Raw genomic sequence first — 21984 nt, forward strand, 5'->3', positions numbered from 1 at the left:
TTCCATCAATCCAGGATGTTCCCTTATATTCCCTTCTATCATCCCCTCCCAGAGGCAACCTTTGTTCTGTTTACTGTCAGATTAGATTTGCAGGTTATTGCATCTCACATTAATGGAATACAGTAAGTGTTCTTTTGGGTCTACCTTCAACATAGGTAGGGGAAGTTTTTGTCTTCTTTTTTCTTTCAGTTTTATTGAGATATAATTGACATATAGCAGTGTATAAGTTTAAGGGATACAGCATAATGATTTGACCTATATACATCATGAAATGATTACCACAGTAAGTTTAGTGAACATCCATCATCTCATATAAACACAAAATTAAAGAAATAGCAAAATAGTTTTCTTTGTGAGAACTCTTACGATTAGCTCTCAACAACTTTCATATATAGCATACAACAGTGTTAATTATACATATCATGTTGTACATTACATCCCTCGTACTTATTTATCTTTTTTCAAAAATGTATTTATTTTATTCATTTATTTATTTATTTTGGCTGTGTTGGGTCTTCGTTGCTGCGCGCGGGCTTTCTCTAGTTGTGGCGAGCGGGGGCTACTCTTCGTTGAGGTGCGCAGGCTTCTCATTGAGGTGGCTTCTCTTGTCTTGGAGCATGGGCTCTAGGCACATGAGCTTCAGTAGTTGTGGCATGTGGGTTCAGTAGTTGTGGCTTGTGGGTTCTAGAGTGCAGGCTCAGTAGTTGTGGCACATGGGCTTAGTTACTCCACGGCATGTGGAATCTTTCCGGACCAGGGCTCGAACCGCTGTCCCCTGCATTGGCAGGCGGATTCTTAACCACTGTGCCACCAGGGGAGCTCACTTATTTATCTTATAACTGGCAGTTTGTACCTTTTGACTGCCTTCATCGAATTCCACGTATTGTTTTTGAGATTCATCCATGTTGTCATGTGTATCATCAGTTCATTCCTTTTTATTGCAGAATAGTTACCCATTATGTGAATTTTCCACAGTTTGTTTATTCTCCTGTTGATGGACATTTGGGTTGTTTCTCGTTTGGTGTTATTATGAATAAAGCTGCTGATAAACATTCTAGTACAGGACTTACTGTGCCTATATGCTTGTGCTTCTATTGGGAATAGACCTAGGAGTGGAACTGCTGGTTCATAGGATAGATGTATGGTTAACTTTATTAGAAATTTCCAAAGTTTTCCAAATTAGTTGTACCATTTTATACTCCTACTAGCAATAAATGAGACTTCCACTTGATCCACATCCTCATCGGTAGTTGATGGGGATTCCCAGTTCTAATAGGTATGCAATGGTATCTCACCGAGGTTTTAATTTTGCATTTCCCTGTAACTAATGGTATCAAGCACCTTTTCATATACTAATGCTCATATGTATATCTTCTTCTGTGAATCATCTTTTCAATTCTTTTGCTCATTTTAAATCAAGATGCTTGTCTTTTTATTGCTGGGTTGTAAGTAGTCTTCATAGATTCTGATTAGAGTCCTAAGTCTGTGATGTGCTTTTTTCACTTTTTAACTTGAGGTTGCAAAATTTTTCTTCTATTTTTTCTCCTATAAGCTTATAATTTTAGCTTTTACATTTAGGTCTATGGCCTACAGATTTTGGGGCACAGAGTGAGATAGGGAACAAGGTGTAGTTTTCTCTATCTTTAATTTTTATCCAGTTCCATTTGTTGAAAATACATTTATTTTCACATTGATTTGCATTGGTACTTTGGTAAAAATTAATTGGCAGTATATATGTGCATCTTTCTGGACTCTATTCAGTTCCTTATCTATTTGTATATTCTTATGTCAACTTCACAGTGTCCTAGTTATTACAGCTTTGTAGTTAGTCTTGAAATTTGGTAGTGTTATACCTCCAAATTTGTTCATGTTTTTCAATCTGGAGCTTTTTTTGTAAAAATTGACAAGCTGATTCTAAAATATGTATGGAAAAGCAAAGGACCTAGAATAACTGAAATAAAGAACTACTGGATGTCAAGACTTAGTATAAAGGTATAGCAATCAAGACAGTGTGGTATTGGCATAAGGGCAGACATATAGATCAGTGGAACAGGTTAGAGAGTCCAGAAATAGATCCACATGTATATGGCCAGTTGATTTTAACAAAGGTGCCAAGGTAATTCAACTGGAGATAGGATAGTCTTTTTAGTAAATGATGCTGGAACAATGGGACATTTGTATACAAAAATAAAATAAAGTGACTCAATCCTTACCTTGCATTATTTAGAAAAAATAACTCAAAATGGATTATAGAACTAAATGTAAAAAACTTAAAAGAAAAATCTTCGTGACCCTTGAGTAGGCAAAGATTCTTTATATAGGATGCAAAAAGCATGAACCATACAAGAAAAAAAAAAAAGGTTATATCAAAATGAAAATCTTCTGTTCTTTGAAAGACACTGTTAAGAAAATGAAAATAAAAGCCACAGACTGGAAGAAAGTAGCAACAATGGCTACTCAAAGACTTATATATGAATGTTCATAGCATCTTTATCCATAATAGCTTGAATCTAGAAACAGCTCAAATGTTTGTCAGCAGATAAATGATAGCCACTGAAATACTACTTGGCAATCAAAAAGAATAAACTGCTGTTATACACAGGAACATGAATGAATTCAAAAACATTATGTTGAGTGAAAGAAGCCAGACCTGAAAGAGTACAATAAAGTGAAAAGACAAATCATGATTGTGAAATGACATTTGAAACACACATTACCAACAAAGATTAGTATACATAAAAAAACTGAACAAAAAATACTTTAAAAGCAGCTCAAATGTAGAATTGAGTAGATGTTATGAACAAACATTTTATAGAAAGAAGGCACAAATGATAAGTAAAGATATGAAAATATACTCAACTTCAGGGAAATGCAAATTAAAACCATAAAAAGATTAATTTTATGCCCATCATGTGGGAAAAGCTAATAACTGTGGGAATAACTGTTGAGAAGAATGGGGATAATAGAAAGAGTCACACTGATAGTGGGAGTGTAATTCGGTAAAACTACTTTGAAAATTGGCATTATAAACTAAAAAATACAAATGAACATATTTACACATGAATCGTTGACATCGAAGGTCATAACTCAGAAGACACAGGTAATTCAAAAGACACACATTGAAACAGAGGACTCCTAAATCAAAAGTGAAAGTATACCATGAGTATGTATAGAAAACCAGTTGTTCTACTTTTTTGAAAGACTGGAATTGTTAAGAGTTAGCATTTCTCTCAGCTACACTCTTAACCCTCCTACATCTAACATCCTCAGCAGGTATTTAATAGTTTCTCCTTTCAGATCAGAATTCTTGATCACTTTAAAGGCCCAATGAGGTACCTCTCTCAATTTAGACTGGTAAGCAATCTTCCCAGTTAGGAGAACAATTTTGGACTTTCTTAATGCTGGTGGGGAACTGTCCCTCTCCACACATTAGTCCTTTGTGACTTCTTTGATGCAGGCGCTGTATCTTCATTCGATGGCCTTTAAGATTCCTCCCGTAGGTCAACAACAGTATGAGCTTTAAAAGCTGCCTTAACTTTTCAGACACTTTTTACCTCCCTGCAGGTTTCCAGTTGCAAAGCAGAGAGAATTTTCAACTCAAACTACCAAGCACTTATGTCTTAAGTAGCCAGAGTAGTAATGAGAAGGAAAGGATGAAGACTCCCAAACTCTCCAACCTTTTTCCTTCCCTACATTTCTAAGTGACTGCCTCTCTAAGAAGTCAGGATTCCCAGAGCAAGCAAGATAGGAAGAGGAGGGAGTCACCAAGGAGTCAGATTCCAACTCCATTACCAGATTTTTTAGGAATTTGTCAAAACCTGGGCTAACCCCAGGCTTTGAATTAAGCTTTTTTTTTTTTTTTTGCCGTACGCGGGCCTCTCACTGCCGTGGCCTCTCCTGTTGCGGAGCACAGGCTCCGGATGTTCAGGCTCAGCGGCCATGACTCACGGGCCCATTCACTCCGCGGCACGTGGGATCTTCCCAAACTGGGGCACGAACCCGCATCCCCTGCATCGGCAGGCGGACTCTCAACCACTGCGCCACCAGGGAAGCCCTAAGCATTTTTTTAAAAAAATCAAAAAACTGAGGTGAACGTTTCAGGACACCAAGAGACCTAGAGATCAGTCTAAGCTTTCTGTTTATCTATTTAAAAAAAGAAACTCAAAGTTATATTGTAGGGCAATGAAGAAATATCCAGTGTGGAGTTTGATTTCCCATTATAAACAGCTAGAAAACTAGATGGAGTAAAAGAAACGATTTTTCAGACATCAGGACAATAGGCAGCATTAGCACAGTGATCCTGGAGAGAAGGAAACAAGTGAGACGAACCCTGTAACTGTCCTGGATTCCTAAGCAGAGGCAATTTTCAGATGGCACAGGGAGAGAAACCCAAACAGAACATGATGGTATCACGAAGTTAAGGAGACAAGAGATTGGAGTTCAGGAAGGCTAGGTATCTGGAGTTTGCAGGTCAGAATACTGTAGAGAAGTGTTGGTAAACTATGGTTTATGGGCCAGTTCCAGACATAGCCTGTTTTTGTACTGACCTAAGGATGATTTACACCCTTTTTTTTTCTTTTCCCCGGTACGCGGGCCTCTCACTGTTGTGGCCTCTCCTGTTGCGGAGCACAGGCTCCAGACGCACAGGCTCAGCGGCCATGGCTCACGGGCCCAACCGCTCTGCGGCATGTGGGATCTTCCCGGACCGGGGCACGAACTCGTGTCCCCTGCATCGGCAGGCAGACTCTCAACCACTGCACCACCAGGGAAGCCCAGATTTACACACTTTTAAAAAGTTTAAAAAAAAGAATATGTGGCAGAGTCCATGTTGGCCTGCAAAGCCTAAAATATTTACTGTTAGTCTCTTTACAGAGAAAGTTTGCCAATCCCTGCTGGGTAGGATGGAGATATGCAGAGAAAGAACTCCAGAAACCTGCAGAACAATCCCCTTTAGTCTTTGGCTGAATACTGATCTGTACACACGTAGGTTAAATTTCCAGGAGGCTAGGCAAAAGAACAAAGAACATCTGCCAGGGAACTATAAGGTGAACCAGCCTCAGAGCCCACAAGGCACTAGGAAACATTCCAGTTTCATCCATCCAGAGGGCAGGGACTTCACTGTCTACTCAGGTTATCAGTAGAGACCCTGCAAGGCTCACACCTTAGTATTAAGGCTGAGGTAACCCTAGAGTAAAGGCACACTTAACAGAAGACAGCTGGGTTATCATTCTCTTCCAAAATGTATTTTTCTGGCTGAAGTATATGAAAAAACCTAGTCTCACATAAATATACAGCTGGAAAAGGGAGGAGTATTTTAATAAACTTTTCAAGTAATTGAGGATTTAAAAAAATCATTTTATAATACACCAAAACTTGACAAGTGGTAGTTTTTTGCAATGTGGAATATGAAACTTTTTGAACTTTTTGTACTTATTACATTAAAATCCATTGGTCTACCATTCACTCCAAATGGATCTTTTGAAGCTATGCATAATTTTGTAAATCATTGAAAAATATTGGTTCACTTAGTTATGCAGAGTTTCCAGATGTTGACACATTTCATTACACAGTATCAGAAAATCACATTCACTCATATTACCACTACTGTTGTCAGAAAAGTATTTAATTATCGAAAAGCTGTTGAGCACATGGTAGCAAATATAAATTTTCCAAAATTCAAATCCTCACCTCTAAGCTCAAATTTTATCATTGCCAACAAGTACTGTCAGTTGTTTTCTTCAAAGTTGCAGACTCTAACTTTATTTTTGAGAATATGTCTGCCAAATATGCGTCTAAATAACCGCAGTTTATTAGTCACTCTTGTGAAGGACCATGATGTCCCATGATGAAAGCAGCTAATTCAGCTCACAGCTCAAACAATTGTACAGCTTGCTTGAGTTAACATCCAACTTCTTTATACAGCAGCAGTGCTTTGTGCATAATTGTCATTTCATTACACAAAATCTTAAATGTGGATTAAAGGGTCAGTACTTAATAAAATTAATAATTTTTACTTCTCCATCAAGGACATTTGAAAAGTGAATCTGGACTGATTGATTCCAGGAGTGGGATATCACCCTTGTCATTATGCTACAATATGTAAGACTGTCTGGCTGGAAGACTCACTCTGTGTGTCTTCCTCTCCTTGCTAGCTTTGAAGAAGCAAGCTGCCATGAGTCCTACAGCCAAAGGAAACGAATTCAGGCAACCACTGATCGAGCTTGGAAGCAAACTCTTCTCTAGTCGAGTCTCCTGGTGGATGAGAACCCAGCCCTGGCTGACACCTTGATTGCAGCCTTACAGAAGACCCAGGTAAGCTGTACCTTGACTCCTGGCCCCCAGGAACTGTGAGATAATAAACGTCTGTTTCTTTTAAGCCACTGAATTTGTGATTATTTGTTACAAAGCAGAGAAAACTAATACAGAGGCCATTCCCATATGTGATAAAGCCTCTAGCTTCTGTATAATGAAGTTCATGATAGTTCCGGTGGGTCTTTTAATCATGTACCTACTTTGCACCTTCCTGACCAAAAAGCAGGTCCTTATGTCTAAGGTGATGTTACTCAGGATTCCATGATGGTAAGTCAGACCTTCCATGAGTCCACTGATAGTGGTGTCAACAAAGGCATTATAGGCAGGCAATGCTAGCTATATATAGAATATATATGTGTATATATAACCCCTGAGTGTGTATATATAACCCCTGAATAACTAGTGCAACAGTAGTCTACTTTCAGCCGGCACCAAGATTTTGAGCCCATCTGTGAGCCAGGGCCAGGTTTTTTCTTCTTTCATCCGTTGGTCATAGGATACACCCTATCAGGCTATGGGTGTGAACTGATGGAGAATTGTTTCAATTCAATACAAATAAGTGACATGGGGGTCTAGGCCTTTTCTCTGCACAACTTACTTGTGTCTTCAAGATTGCCATGATCCAATCCCAAATGTATCACTTCCAGTGGGTCATGAGTTGCTTTTTCCAACTGAGTTTACGACTTAGTGAATTTGGCTAAATTTCCATCTTATGATAGGAGGTGCTGGTCTCTTAGTCATTTAATGTCCCATGGTCTGGCATTTAGTTTCTTTTTAGGATTCAGTAGTGTGCCAGGATTGCTTTTCAAAGGATATACAGTTTCTTTGCAGCAGAGAGTATGGTCGTGCTCCAGAACTGTAGGGATCTATACTGTGACTGTCTAATTAGGACATAGCAGACTCCTTACAGCATTTTAATTCACCACAGCAAACTCTAGCACCATAGGATTTGCCAGGTCATATAGACCTAGTGACATGGCTGCTTATATCACAGTCTGACTTTGTCTCTTGACGGAGAAACTGCAAAACATTGTGGCCACTTTTATGTATGTCATCTAGGTTAGTCTCCTTTTCTCAAGATTAAAAAATTTTATCTCATTCTTTTTTTGCGATGTAAGGTAATATATTCACAGGTTCCAGGGATCAGAATGTGGATTTCTTTGGGAAGCCATTATTCTGTCTACTACAAGGTTGTTTCCAAATGTTGGCTAGCATGAATTTAGCCACTGTAAACATTTGTAAATGTATTTGTGTGTGTGTGTTTGTGCATGTGTGTGTGTACATAAATCTTTATTTCTCTGGGATAAATGCCCAGGAGTACAATTACTGAGTCATATAGTAATTGTATGTTTTGTTTTATAAGAAACTGTTGATCCGTTTTCCAAAGTGGCTGTAATATTTTATATTCCTACCACGGTGTATGAGTGATCCAATATCTCTGCATCTGTGTCATTATCGGTGTTGTCATTATTTTTAAATTTTAGCTAGCCTGTTAGATGTGTGGTGATATTTCACTGTGGTTTTAATTTGCATTCCACTAATGGCTCTTTTCACGTGGATGTTGATTTTTTAAAAGATGTCGGTATCATTTCTAACTCAGTGGTTAGTAACGTTCAACGCAACATTTATATTGAGGAATTAAAATTTTTACTGCCAACAAGAAGGGGAGGGAAACGCCGGTAAAGGCCTGATGCAGCCCTACAGGGAGTTCCGGGTACATCTCTGTGCGGCGGTGGCGCGGCTGCCACTCTCTGTGGCCAGCGCTCCGAGGCCCCGTCCGGTCCAGGCCCTGAACCTCAGATGACCCCACAGGCGCCGGGGACCAGTTTTCCCGCCCAGCCGTTTCCCGCCAACAGGAGGGCAGGCGCGGAGCCGCCGCGAGGGGGCGCTGCAGAGCGCGGAGGCGACCAGAGGTACCATGGCGTCCCGGGGCGTCCTCCGCAGCGGCGGCGGATCCCTGGGCCTCCTGGTCTGGCTCCTGGTCCTTCAACCTCGGCTCAGTGAGGCCCGGGCGGGCGGGGAGGGGGCGCAGGGCTGGTCGGCGCTGACCTCAGGCTCTCCACCCATCTCGCGGGGCGGCCGCGAGGACGCCAGGGCACGCCCGTGGAAGCTGCCTCCTCGAGGGCTTCCGGGAACTTCGGGGGCCACGGAATCCCGTATGACTGCGGCAGCCCCCGATTTGGTGGCGTTTACCCTAGGTGACTCTGATTCTTACAAGGCTCTGACACCTCCACATACACCAGCACCAGGAGCGACCAAACGACCACAGCTCTTTCCTTCAGGTGATGTTTCCGGGCCAAGCCCTGCGGCAGAGAACTGGCCTGGTCTGAGGGGCATGGGCCCCAGCCCTGGGGGAGGAGGCTCTCAGGGGGACACGAATTTTCCCTGGGGGGGTCTGAGTGGACCCAACCCTGTCCTTGAGATCTGAGAGGACATGACCGTTTTCTGAGGAGTCTTAGGGGATACAGACCTGCCCTGGGGGTCGGAGGGGACATAGCATTGCTCTGAGGGTTCTGAGACTTCTGAGGATTATCTGGCTCTGGTCGTGGTGGCGTCGGCGGCTTTACTTTCAGTCCTCTCCCTTCATTGACCTGCTCTAGTGTGTGGCCATTGGACTTCAAGGGTAGTTGGCGGAAGGCCGGCCCCAGAGAGGAAGTGGCCTTGGCAAGTCAGCCTGCAGATCAATGATAAACACATATGCGGAGGCTCCCTCATTGCCAGTTGGTGGGTGCTGACCGCGGCCCACTGCGTATTTGGGTGAGTTTTCGGGGTTCCAGGCTTGGGCTTCTGGTCAGGCTGTGTGACCTGGAGCCAGTCCTGACCTCTTCCTGAGCTTCCTCTTCCTCATCTGAAAAAGAGGGTCACAGTCCCTGACTATAGCTCTTCAGGGTACAGTCAGAGGTAGGTGATGTTAGGGCCCTTGGTAGCCTGGAAAGTCAAAATGCAAAATCAAGTTCAAAACTACTTTTTTTTAACCCTGTGCTGAGTAGCCTTCAAGCCAAGTGGCAAGAAGCGGGGAGAGATGCAAGTTGGGAAACAGTGTGTGGGCAGAGACTTGTAAGAGGGAATATTTACGGGGAATAGAATGTAGCTGACCAATTTGGCTAGCTCAGTGGTCTCAAACTTTAGTGAGCATGGGAACACCTGCAGAGCTTGTTAAAACAATAATTGCCCATCCCCAACCGCAGAGTTTCTGATTCAGTAGGTCAGGAGTGGGACCTGAGAATTTGCATCTCTGACAAGCTCCCAGCTGACGTTGATGCTGCTCATCTGGGGACCAAACGTTGAGAATCACTGGATAGAGTGGCCAGGGGTCCAGGAAGGGATGTGGTCGGGAGGGAGGGAGGGAAGTGACCGATAAGTGGCTTTGGAGATAGGACCAGGCTGGGAAGAACCTAGAAGATGTGGAAGGGGAGTGTAGAGCCTCGAAGATCTCTCTGCAGCCATGTGGAATACACAGTGAAGATGGGAGACATACGCTTGATGCATACCTCCAAAATGGCAATCAAGGTCCCAGTCCGAGACATGGTTATCCACAAATATTTTAATCCTATTGGAACAGTGGGAAATGACGTTGCCCTTGCTCTGCTTGCCTTCCCTGTGAATTTCTCCTCGAACATCCAAACTGTGTGCCTCCCTGAAAAGGCTTTCATGGTCCAAGCTGGTACAGAGTGCTGGGTGACTGGCTGGGGAAAACTAGGTGAAAGAGGTGAGACTGTGAAGCAAGATGGCAGCAAACTCGGGCCAGGGAAGGGGCTGCCTGGTGCCCTGGTGTTGGCCTACAAGCTAAAGGGAGAGACAGGGAGGCAATTTTCTAGCAAGTGGGTAAGGGAGGAGGGTGGAGAAGATGCTGGTGGGAGTAATTTGATGGTTTTACAAATTTTTATTAGTATGTCAGGACCTGGGGGCTTGAGTGACAAGCAAAGTGGGTTCTCTCTAGGGTGGATTTAAACTCAGGAGGTGTTGATTTGTCTGCTAATCTGAGCTGTCCCAAACTGAAAGTACCTGCCTCGGTAGATAGGGAGCTTTCTGTGAGTGAGAAGAGTCCAGAGAACTCCTCTGGATGAAAACTGTGGAGCCTCCTATCCCTGGGGCGAGACTGGATTTGGTACCTTTGGGGCATTGCCTGTCTGAGATTCTGATCCCGCTCTAAACTAAAGATGTTTTTCTGAGGTACAGGACACCTGTCACTATTACTGATGATACTCAGAGTGACAGACACTTGGTTTTGACTTCTCAGGTTGCCTCTTCCTTTCCTGATCTGTTCTTCTTTACCTGTCTTGGTTTTGATTCTTACCACTTCCTCTCACCATGTCAACTCTGGGCTTCATTTCCTCTAGTGTCAAATGGGGACAATATCCACTACCCTAAGAGGGCATCTGTGTGTGAACACACTGTATTGAGACCCAGAGTGGGTACCAGGGGCTCCTGTTTTGTCCCACTAGGCAGATCCACCTACTCCTAAATTCTCTCTACAGAACCATCACAAGCATCTACACTACTGCTTCAGGAGGCTGAGCTAAGCATTCTTCACTATGAGAGATGTAATGAGGTGCTCAAAGAAAAGATGGAAAGTCGATTTGACGTGGTCAAGAAGAGGGCTATCTGTGGTACCAGCCCCACAGGGAAGGATGCCTGCCAGGTCAGTTCATGGGCCCTTTGCTGCCTCTGCATTTTGGTTGTCCTCCCAGATGTTCCTCATCCACAAGCAGTAGGACCTACGTTATCCGGCAGCACCTCCATTCACCTGTCTTCAAGTTAAGAGGATTAAAGGGGACAAGCCACCAAGGCTCTGCCAGGCTGGCCTGACCTGATCCTTCAGTAGAGAGGATCTGATGCTGCCTAGAGGGAGACAGGGGAGGAGGGGAGATTCAGGCATGAAATACCAATAATACAAGTCAAGTGACAGGAAATGTATACAAGTAAGGACTTTATTCATTATTAATATCTCAGAGTACATACATTTTCTTGGAGAATATTCAATTTTTTGTATACAATTTATTGATGACATATATAAATTTTGTTTGTAAAATTTTTTCAACTCTCACGTCTCAGATTCATGGAAACCTAGGGCTGGTGGAGCCTTGGTGGAGCCTTAGTGGAGCCTGGGGAGCCCCATGCATTCCAATTTCCCAGCGTCTTGCAGTGCATTGAGCCTGTTATGATGTTGATTCTCTTCCATCACTGTGTTTATTTCTTTCTCTTTCTCTAGGGAGATTCTGGGGGTCCCCTGGTCTGTCAACTTAATGACTCATGGGTCCAGGTGGGGATAGTGAGCTGGGGCATTGGCTGTGGTCGCAGAGGGTATCCAGGAGTTTTTACAGAAGTGAGTTTCTACAAGGATTGGGTCGTTGCTAAAATCAATCAGGCTTCTCATATAGACTCAGCAGGCTACTTCAGCCTAACGCTGTGTCTGGTGCTTCCTCTGGGCGTCCTGCCGACCCCGTGATCACCCTGGCCCACACCCCCTTCTGTTTCTGAGTCTCACACTAGCCCTGCCTCTGACCTCCCACTTCTACTCAATGCCCTTTCCTCAATTTTGTTTGATCCACTGGCCCTGTGGAGATCCACAGGACAGAGTGGCAGCAAGAAAGGAACCCTGGAAGTTTCCCGGCCTGGTGCTCCAGGAACCTGTGTTGTCCACACCTATGCCTTGGCTGTGCTCTGCCTGCCGGGAAAAAGTGGGTGAAACTGGATGGCCAGTGACCTGCCAGGTGATGCTTCATGATGCTTCAGCCACATCTTGGAGGACACCTAGCAAAGGAGGGACATCATCACCGGTGAAACAGCGTTAGACCTGACACTTTATCAAACCAGTCCGCTTGGTGATTGTTGGGAGAGAGTGAGGAGGCATCACCATGTCCACATCTGACTCAGCTGTCTGGGTTGGGAGAAGGTCCCCTGCTGCCCAGTGCGGATGCATCTGAGTGTCCAGCCTCTGCCACACAAGCCCTCCTGGGGCAACTCAGTCTAGGAACCCCCTTCCCAGTGCTCCAGTGTCCACATTAAGGCTCAAGTTGTGTTGAGGCATTAAGGAGTGTGGAGATTTCAGATGTCAACTGAATAAATGCTTGGAGAGTCTCTTGTGTGTTCTGAAGCTCTGCTCTCCTGGCGGTTGTGGGGTTGCACATAACATACTCTAGAGAACTAGTTTTCCACTTAGCCGAGGGAGCTTGCATGGATTCCATTACTGTCTAGAAAGTGTGAGATGAGGAGCCTGACTATCTGGATAGAAGTCTGATGGATGTCTTAGGCAGTGGGTCCAGCGGCCTGTGTTCCTCTTGTAGGTATCAGCATCGCTATAACTGGGGGCATTGCAGTTGAGTCTGGCAGCCTCTGTAGACAAGAACAGGGGAGCAAGAGGGCAGAGACTGGGGCATGGCCCACTCACACAGCCTCGTACCTCTCGTGCTGCCCCGTAACAGGAATGCCTGAGGAGACCCCATGGGCTTGGTGTCAAGACACTTAGAGCCCAAAGAGCTGAGGTCCCACAGGGGAGGGTAGGAGGAAGGGCCTGGCTGTGTGTGTGTGTGTGTGTGTGTGTGTGTGTTGCTTCTTTGTCCCTATCAGTAGACCTAGTGTCCCATAGTCACCTGGACTGGTTGCTGATCTTCCCCCAGCCTCTGCCTCCTGCCCACCCATCCTTCCTTGGTCAGTGTTCAGGCTTCCAGATATCAGTGGACCTCAGAGAGCCATGTGTGATAGTCCCACGTGCTGCCTGAGGGAGGCTGGGGCGGGACACTCTGCTTTTCACGCCCCAGCTGGTTATAGTTAATCCTAGTAAAGTCTAGTACCGTCCTTTTACAGAAATGCACAGTTGGGCAGACTTGGAGGCCGGAGTTTGGCTACATACCACTCTCACGTGCAGCTTTCTTTCAGAACAAGCTACCTTGTTCTTTTCTGTGATGTTCTCTTGCTGAGAATGTCAGTATGGCTTCTCATTTCCCTTTCTCTTCCTCCTCACTGACCAAGACTCAGTATCAGCATTGAGTCCTCCCCAGAGCATCTCCTGTGGACTACCCTGGCCTGTGTAATGTGCTTTCTCTGGGCCCCCCTGACTCTGTTGGTCCTGGGCCGGTTCCTGTCTCTTGTTTCCACTGGGTGACATTTTGTACTCAAGGTTAAGAGACTCTGTGTCATCATTCTCTACCTTCCCCCCTCCAACTCCAGGTTTGGGATAGAGCATGATTTCAGGAAATATTTGGTGAATGAGTGAATGAATGGAAAAGTGAATACTCACATCTCCTCTGTCACCTTACTCCTTTCTCTCAGGGCCCTCTCAGCTCATTGCTCTGTCCCCCTTTTACTTTCCAGGTTGACTTGTCCAGGAGGGAAAATCCCACCTGGGAAGCAGGTGTTACAGCCCCTGCTGTAGGAGAAGTCCCAAGCTTTGGGAAGTTCATGGTGCTAGCCTGGGTGCACTTTGGTGTGCTGATACTTGAACGTGATTTTTGTGGTGGGGGAAAGGATTTGAGTTCAAGCAGCTTAGATATTGAGAATTAGCCTCTGGCTCCCAGAAAAGTCAGGCCTGGCCTCTCAGAAACCTGAACAGCAACCTCCAACTGAATGGTAGCCATTTTTATCCTCTCCGGCCAATATTTATGGAGTACTTTTTGTGAATGGGGCACTGGGCTGTGGCCGTAAAGATGTGGAGCTCAGGTGGGAGGGCAGAAGTGGTCATTAGGATGACCCGCTGGTGAGGGGCTTGGCGGCTGGGTAGAACCGCCCTCTGAAAGAGCTAGGTAACACAGGGAGAGGAGGAGGTTGAGAGGCAGCCAGTGCGTTCTAGTAAAAATACTGGCCTTCAAAGGACAAGGACACAAAGCCCAACAAAAAACGCTGGGGGTTTCAAGTCATAAGGAGTAGTGAGGCGTACCAGTGTGAGTTTCTAGTGCCCAAATTGTGGTTTGAAATATGATTTTCCACCCAAAGAAACCAGGGCTTCTTGGAGAACCAGCTTGAAAAATGTCCAGGTGTGGGCCAGGAAATGTATAAATTCAGCCTGAAATTTCCTGTCACACCAGATGGTGAGGAAGTTCTCCAAATGACTAGGATCGTGTCAAAAGGACTCAGGGGCTGATTGGTACAGGTACCCTGTAGTGAAGTGTGGCATTTCTGCTAAATCCCACTTGCAGAAAAGTCACACCTATTCCCCAGCATCTGTGAATACCAACTCACAGCTACCTTGCTTGCAAAAACTCAGCTGCAGAAACAGATTCACTCAAGATGACACCCCTTCACAGGGAGTAGCCCATAGTAAATGACTGGCAAGCAGGGATAGGAAGGCCCAGCCTCTTTGCCTCCTTTTGGGATGACTTGGAAGGGCTTCTCTAGGGTCAGCTGAGACCGCAGTTGCAACTGCATGGCAGCTCAGCTTCTCCCATTGCCAAGTTCTGCCTCACATGCTCCCTGGCAGGTATGAGTCCTCCCAAGAGCACTCCTCAACAAACCCTTGCATACAGGTCTCTCTCAGAGTCTGTTTCCAGGGAACCAATCTATGACACTTGGCCTGGCCAAGGTAAGACAGTCTGACTTTCAGTAAGTGTTTGTTACCTATTTCTGTGTGACAAACCACCCTAAGACCTGGTGGCCAAAATCACCAGGGTTTCTTGTGGTTGATATGTTCTATGAAGTAGCTCTGAGCACTGATTAGCTGACACTGAACAGTTGCTTCTCAGGGAAATGCAGGATTAGACTCCTGGGAACCTCTGATCACAACCTTTTCATCAAGTGATCAATATGGAACCTTATTTTATGTTTCTTTTTGGTTAAAAACACCTTATTTAATGTACTCTGTTGATTCAGTATCATTGAACTCATGGCCAACAGCAGTGTAATTCATGCCTGTAAGAAGCAGACCTAACCCATCTGTTTTCTTTGCAATGCGCATCCCAGGCTGGAGTCCTCAGGAGCGCTAGACAGCACTCCAGCAATATGCGTGGGGCCTTTTTAAGCAGTGAAATCACCAACAAAAAGCACAGAAGTGCAAAAATATGGCACTGAATAGACTGGGAATAGGACATCTGTTTACAATATGAGAGCTGAAACGAGAAGGCACAGCAACATCTTCTCTGACCTCAGCTGAGAAAATTGCTTGCATTGTTTCTACTGAGAAATGTCCTGTCGTTTTTATCTTCCTCCTCTTACTTTTTCGTTGGTTTTGAGCAATTTGATTACCTTATACTTTGGTCTCATTTTCTTCATATTTCTTTGTTTGGTGTTCATTGAGCTTATTGGGTCTCTGGAGTTACAGTTTTTATCAAATTTGGAAAATATTTGCCATTTTTCTTTAAATATTTTTGTCCCTTCTGCCCTGCAACACTTTGGAAGTCCAGTGACACATATATTAGGCCCCAGCTCACAATTCTCTGTTTCTTTATGCTCTCTTACCTGTATTTCATTTTGGATTTTTTTAAAAAAAAATTGTCATGTCTTTGAGTTCCCTAATCACTTCTTCTAAATGTTTATTATAGTGTTAATCCCATCATCAGTATATGTTTCTCATCCCACACATGGTAGTTTTCATATCTAGAGTTTGATTGGGGTCCTTTTACATCTTCAGTATGTCTACTTAATGTTTGAGTGTGTATGTATGACTGCAGTTCTAATGGCTGTTTTACTATTCTTGCCTGTGCATTTAACATTTGTGTCAGTTCTGGGTTAATTGTGATTGATTATTCGCTTTATGGGTTGTATTTTCATGCTTCTTGAATAGTGGTTATTAGTGATTAGATAATCCTTTAGATGATCCTCTTAGATTAGATAATTCTCTAATCCTTTTAAGAGATTGTTTCTCTGGCTTCAGGTATCTTCTTTTTTTTTTTTTTTGACGTCTTTATTGGAGTATAATTGCTTTACAATGTTGTGTTAGTTTCTGCTGTATAACAAAGTGAATCAGCTATATGTATACATATATCTCCATATCCCCTCCCTCTTGCGTCTCCCTCCCACCCTCCCTATCCCACCCCTCTAGGTGGTCACAAAGCACCAAGCTGATCTCCCTGTGCTATGCAGCTGCTTCCCACTAGCTATCTATTTTACATTCAGTAGTGTATATATGTCAATGCTACTGTCTCACTTTGTCCCAGCTTACCCTACCCCATCCTGGTGTCCTCAAGTCCATTCTCTACGTCTGCATCTTTATTCCTGTCCTGCCCCTAGGTCCATCAAAACCATTTTTTTTTTTTTAGATTCCATATATATATGTGTTAGTATACGGCATTTGTTTTTCTCTTTCTGACTTACTTCACTCTGTATGACAGACTCTAGGTCCATCCACCTCACTACAAATAACTCAATTTCCTTTCTTTTTATGGCTAATATTCCATTGTATATATGTGCCCCATCTTCTTTATCCATTCACCTGTCGATGGACACTTAGGTTGCTTCCATGTCCTGGTTATTGTAAACAGTGCTGCAGTGAACATTGTGGTACATGTCTCTTTTTGAATTATGATTTTCTCAAGGTATATGCCCAGCAGTGGGATTGCTGGGTCGTATGGTGGTTCTATTTTTATTTTTTTAAGGAACCTCCATACTGTTCTCCATAATGGCTGTATCAATTTACATTCCCACCAACAGTGCAAGAAGGTTCCCTTTTCTCCACGCCCTCTCCAGCATTTATTGTTTGTAGATTTTTTGATTATGGCCATTCTGACTGGTGTGAGGTGATACCTCACTGTGTTGGGTTTTTTTTTTTTAACATCTTTATTGGAGTATAATAGCTTTACAATGTTGTGTTAGTTTCTGCTGTATAACAAAGTGAATCAACTATATGTATACATATATCCTCATATCCCCTCCCTCTTGCATCTCCCTCTCACCCTCCCTATCCCACCCCTCTAGGTGGTCACAAAGCACCAAGCCAATCTCCGTGTGCTATGCAGCTGCTTCCCACTAGCTATCTATTTTACATTCAGTAGTGTATATATGTCAATGCTACTGTCTCACTTCATCCCAGCTTACCCTTCTCCCTCCCTGTGTCCTCAAGTCCATTCTCTACATCTGCATCTTTATTCCTGTCCTTGATTTGCATTTTTCTAATGATTAGTGATGTTGAGCATCCTTTCATGTGTTTGTTGCCATCTGTATGTCTTCTTTGGAAAAATGTCTATTTAGGTCTTCTGCCCATTTTTGGATTGGGTTGTTTATTTTTTTGATATTGAGCTGTATGAGCTGCTTGTATATTTTGGAGATTAATCCTTTGTCAGTTGCTTCATTTGCAAATATTTTCTCCCATTCTGAGGGATGTCTTTTCATCTTGTTTATGGTTTCCTTTGCTGTGCAAAAGCTTTTAAGTTTCATTAAGTCCCATTTGTTAATTTTTGTTTTTATTTCCATTTCTCTAGGAGGTGGGTCAAAAAGGATCTTGCTGTGATTTATGTCACTGAGTGTTCTGCCTATGTTTTCCTCTAAGAGTTTTATAGTGTCTGGCCTTACATTTAGGTCTTTAATCCATTCTGAGTTTATTTTTGTGTACGATGTTAGGAAGTGTTCTAATTTCATTCTTTTACATGTAGCTGTCCAGTTTTCCCAGCACCGCTTATTGAAGAGGCTGTCCTTTCTCCATTGTATATTCTTGCCTCCTTTATCAAAGATGAGGTGACCATATGTGCATGGGTTTATCTCTGGGCTTTCTATCCTGTTCCATTGATCTATATTTCTGTTTTTGTGTCAGTACCATACTGTCTCTTTTTCTTCTTTTATATATTCTCTTTTTAAAAAAATTATTTAACTTATTTATTTTTGACTGCATTTGGTCTTCATTGCTGTGCATGGGCTTTCTCTAGTTGTGGCGAGCGGGGGCTACTCTTCGTTGCCGTGCACGGGCTTCTCGTTGAGGTGGCTTCTCTTGTTGTGGAGCACGGGCTCTAGGCACGCGGGCTTCAGTAGTTGTGGCACGCGGGCTCAGTAGTTGTGACTCACGGGCTTAGCTGCTCCGCGGCATGTGGAATCTTCCCAGACCAGGGCTTGAACCCATGTCCCCTGCATTGGCAGGCGGATTCTTAACCACTGCACCACCAGGGAAGTCCCCATACTGTCTTGATTACTGTAGCTTTGTAGTATAGTCTGAAGTCAGGGAGCCTGATTCCTCCAGCTCCATTTTTCTTTCTCAAGATTGCTTTGGCTATTCGGGGTCTTTTGTGTTTCCATACAAATTGTAAATTTTTTCGTTCTAGTTCTGTGAAAAATGCCATTGGTAGTTTGATAGCGATTGCGTTGTATCTGTAGATTGCTTTGGGTCGTATAGTCATTTTCACAATGTTGATTCTTCCAATCCAAGAACGTGGTATATCTCTCCATCTGTTTGTATCATCTTTAATTTCTTTCATCTGTGTCTTATAGTTTTCTGCATACAGGTCTTTTGTCTCCTTAGGTAGGTTTATTCCTAGGTATTTTATTCTTTTTGTTGCCATGGTAAATGGGAGTGTTTCCTTAATTTCTCTTTCAGTATTTTCATCATTAGTATATAGGAATGCAAGAGATTTCTGTGCATTAATTTTTTTTTTTTTTTTTTTTTGGCGGTATGCGGGCCTCTCACTGTTGTGGCCTCTCCCGTTGCGGAGCACAGGCTCTGGACGCGCAGGCCCAGTGGCCATGGCTCACGGGCCCAGCTGCGGTGTGGGATCTTCCCGGACCGGGGCACAAACCCGTGTCCTCTGCATCAGCAGGCGGACTCTCAACCACTGTGCCACCAGGGAAGCCCCTCTGCATTAATTTTGTATCCTGCTAGTTTACCAAATTCATTGATTAGCTGTAGTAGTTTTCTGGTAGCATCTCTAGGATTCTCTATGTATAGTATCGTGTCATCTGCAAACAGTGACAGCTTTACTTCTTTTCTGATTTGGATTCCTTTTATTTCTTTTTCTTCTCAGATTACTGTGGCTAAAACTCCCAAAACTATGTTGAATAACAGTGGTGGGAGTGGACAGCCTTGTCTTGCTCCTGGTCTTATAGGAAATGGTTTCAGTTTTTCACCATTGAGAATGATGTTGGCTGTGGGTTTGTCATATATGGCCTTTATTATGTTGAGGTAAGTTCCCTCTATGCCTACTTTCTGGAGGGTTTTTATCATAAATGGGTGTTGAATTTTTTCAAAAGCTTTTTCTGCATCTATTGAGATGATCATATGGTTTTTCTCCTTCGATTTGTTAATATGGTTTATCACATTGTTTGATTTGTGTATATTGAAGAATCCTTGCATTCCTGGGATAAACCCCACTTGATCATGGTGTATGATCCTTTTAATATGCTGTTGGATTCTGTTTGGTAGTATTTTGTTGAGGATTTTTACATCTATGGTCATCAGTGATATTGGCCTGTAGTTTTCTTTCTTTGTGGCGTCTTTGTCTGTCTTTGGTATCAGGGTGATGGTGGCCTCGTAGAATGAGTTTGGGAGTGTTCCTCCCTCTGCTCTGTTTTGGAAGAGTTTGAGAAGGATAGGTGTTAGCTGTTCTCTAACTGTTTGATAGTATTCATTCAGGTAGCTTCTTTGCATACATGTACTGATCAGTGCTCAGTCCAGCACTCAAGGGGGCACCTCCACTGATCTCTGGAGTTCTCTCTCTGTGTAACTTCCCACTCCTGTATTGTCTGAAAAGCTGCCTTGGTGTGCGCAGCCTCTCAGCTTCACCTGCTCGCCTCAGGGGGCCTGCTGGGTTCTGCCTAGGCCCTCTCTCTCTGCACTGCAGCCTCGAAACCCTCTCAGGCAGTAAGCAGAGGCAAAAGTAGGGCTCACTCAGTCAATCAACAGTCTGTCCTTTGTGGCCTGGTGTCCAGTGTCTTCAAAAGTGTTGTTTCATACTTTTGTCAGTTTTGGTTGTTTCAGGTAGGAAGGGCACTGCCTATTAGTCTATCTTGGCCATAGGAGAAGTCAGCATATGCAGTTAATAGGATTCTTTAAGAACTAAAAAAAAAAGCCTGAGGGACTTCCCTGGTGGTCCAGTGGTTAAGACTTTGCCTTCCAATGCAGGGGGTGTGGGTTCCATCCCTGGTCGGGGGGCTAAGATCCTCCATGCCTCGTGGCCAAAAAACCAAAACATAAAACAGAAGCAGTATTGTAACAAATTCAATAAAGACTTTAAAAATGGTCCACATCAAAAAATCTTTAAAAAAAAATTAAAAATGTCTGTCATATCTTTAAGTTGCTTCCCTTTTTTCATTCTGTAATTTGGTTTTTCTTTTGTAGCATTTTATTCAGTCTTCCTAAAATGTCTCTTATTAAACTTTTCAAAGACCACAGTTCAGATTATGTCAATCCTCTCTCTAATCTTTCTCTATTTTATTGATTCCTGCTCATGTTTCCCATTATTTCCTCCTTTCTCCCAAACTCTTTCATTGAGTTTACTCCATTATCTTTTCTACATTTTGAGTTGAACTCATTTTTTATCAGTTTTCTTTATTTTCTGATATAGTCAAAGCTATAAATTACTTTCTGGGACTACTATGGCTGTATCAGGTACAATTTCATAGGTAGTGCTTTCATTGGCATTGATCTCTAAAAAGTCATATTTCCCTCATGATCTCCTTTTTTTTAAAGATTTTTTTGATGTGGACCATTTTTAAAGTCTTTATTGAATTTGTTACAATATTGCTTATGTTTTATATTTTGGATTCTTGGCTGCAAAGCATGTGGGATCTTAGCTGTCTGACCAGGGATCAAAGCTGTATCCCATAGGGGTAAGACAGGAATAAAGACACAGACCTACTGGAGAACGGACTTGAGGATATGGGGAGGGGGAAGGGTGAGCTGTGACAAAGCGAGAGAGAGGCATGGACATATATACACTACCAAACGTAAGGTAGATAGCTAGTGGGAAGCGGCCGCATAGCACAGGGAGATCAGCTGGTGCTTTGTGACCGCCTGGAGGGGTGGGATAGGGAAGGTGGGAGGGAGGGAGACGCAAGAGGGAAGAGATATGGGAACATATGTATATGTATAACTGATTCACTTTGTTATAAAGCAGAAACTAACACACACACACACACACACACACACACACACACACACACACACACACAAAGCTGCACCCCATGCATTGGATGGCGAAGTCTTAACCACTGCACCACCAGGGAAGTCACATGATTTCCTTTTTAAAGGAGGACCATTGTCTAGGGTTTTGGCTTTGTTTCAGAAAAATGGGATTTTTAAAAAGTTGTTCTTTTTTCTAATATATTTATTTATTTATTTATGGCTGCGTTGGGTCTTCGTTGCGGTGCGTGGGCTTCTCATTGCGGCGGCTTCTCTTCTTGCAGAGCATGGGCTCTAGGCACACAGGATTCAGTAGCTGTGGCTCAGTAGTTGCTTGTGGGCTCAGAAGTTGTGGCTCATGGGCTCTAGAGTGCAGGCTTAGCCGTTGTGGTGCACGGGTTTAGTTGCTCTGCGGCATGTGGGATCTTCCTGGACCAGGGCTCGAACCCATGTCCCTTGCATTGACAGGCGGAGTCTTAACCACTGGGCCACCAGGGAAATCCCCAAAGTTGATTTTAATGTTACTGACTTGCGGCTCATGAACAGAATGTGTATCACATTGATTACTTGAGATATTGGTTTTCCTTAGGGCCTTGATTCTAAAAGTTCCCTGTGTGTTCAATGAGTGTTTTCTGTTGGTAGTTGTAAAATTCATCATAGTGCTGTTAGGTGTAGATGATCAGGTGTGAGAGTCAAATAGT

General features: G+C 43.5%; 2 protein-coding genes across 2 annotated transcripts in view; both read left to right on the forward strand.

Moving 5' to 3' along the window:
- Positions 1–21984, forward strand: part of PRSS45P (serine protease 45) — a 75942-nt gene that overhangs the window by 19680 nt on the left and 34278 nt on the right. The window contains 1 exon segment of the mRNA XM_049716323.1: positions 6153–6312. The gene's annotated coding sequence lies outside the window, so the exon portion shown is untranslated.
- LOC101279869 (serine protease 44) lies at positions 8231–11761 on the forward strand. The gene is made up of 5 exons (XM_049715759.1): positions 8231–8510; positions 8904–9069; positions 9756–10012; positions 10791–10954; positions 11525–11761. Exons 1-5 carry the CDS (start codon positions 8231–8233, stop codon positions 11759–11761), a joined length of 1104 nt encoding a protein of 367 aa, XP_049571716.1.

This window comes from Orcinus orca, chromosome 10 (assembly GCF_937001465.1).
Source record: "Orcinus orca chromosome 10, mOrcOrc1.1, whole genome shotgun sequence".
Lineage (NCBI taxonomy): Eukaryota > Metazoa > Chordata > Mammalia > Artiodactyla > Delphinidae > Orcinus > Orcinus orca.

Excerpts from the sequence above, each read along its gene's own strand:
- LOC101279869 (XM_049715759.1), top strand. The coding sequence starts at position 8,231 with ATGGCGTCCCGGGGCGTCCTCCGCAGCGGCGGCGGATCCCTGGGCCTC. Across the intron at positions 10,013-10,790 it reads GACTGGCTGGGGAAAACTAG|AACCATCACAAGCATCTACA; the intron begins GTGAAAGAGGTG and ends TTCTCTCTACAG. Across the intron at positions 10,955-11,524 it reads CAGGGAAGGATGCCTGCCAG|GGAGATTCTGGGGGTCCCCT; the intron begins GTCAGTTCATGG and ends CTCTTTCTCTAG.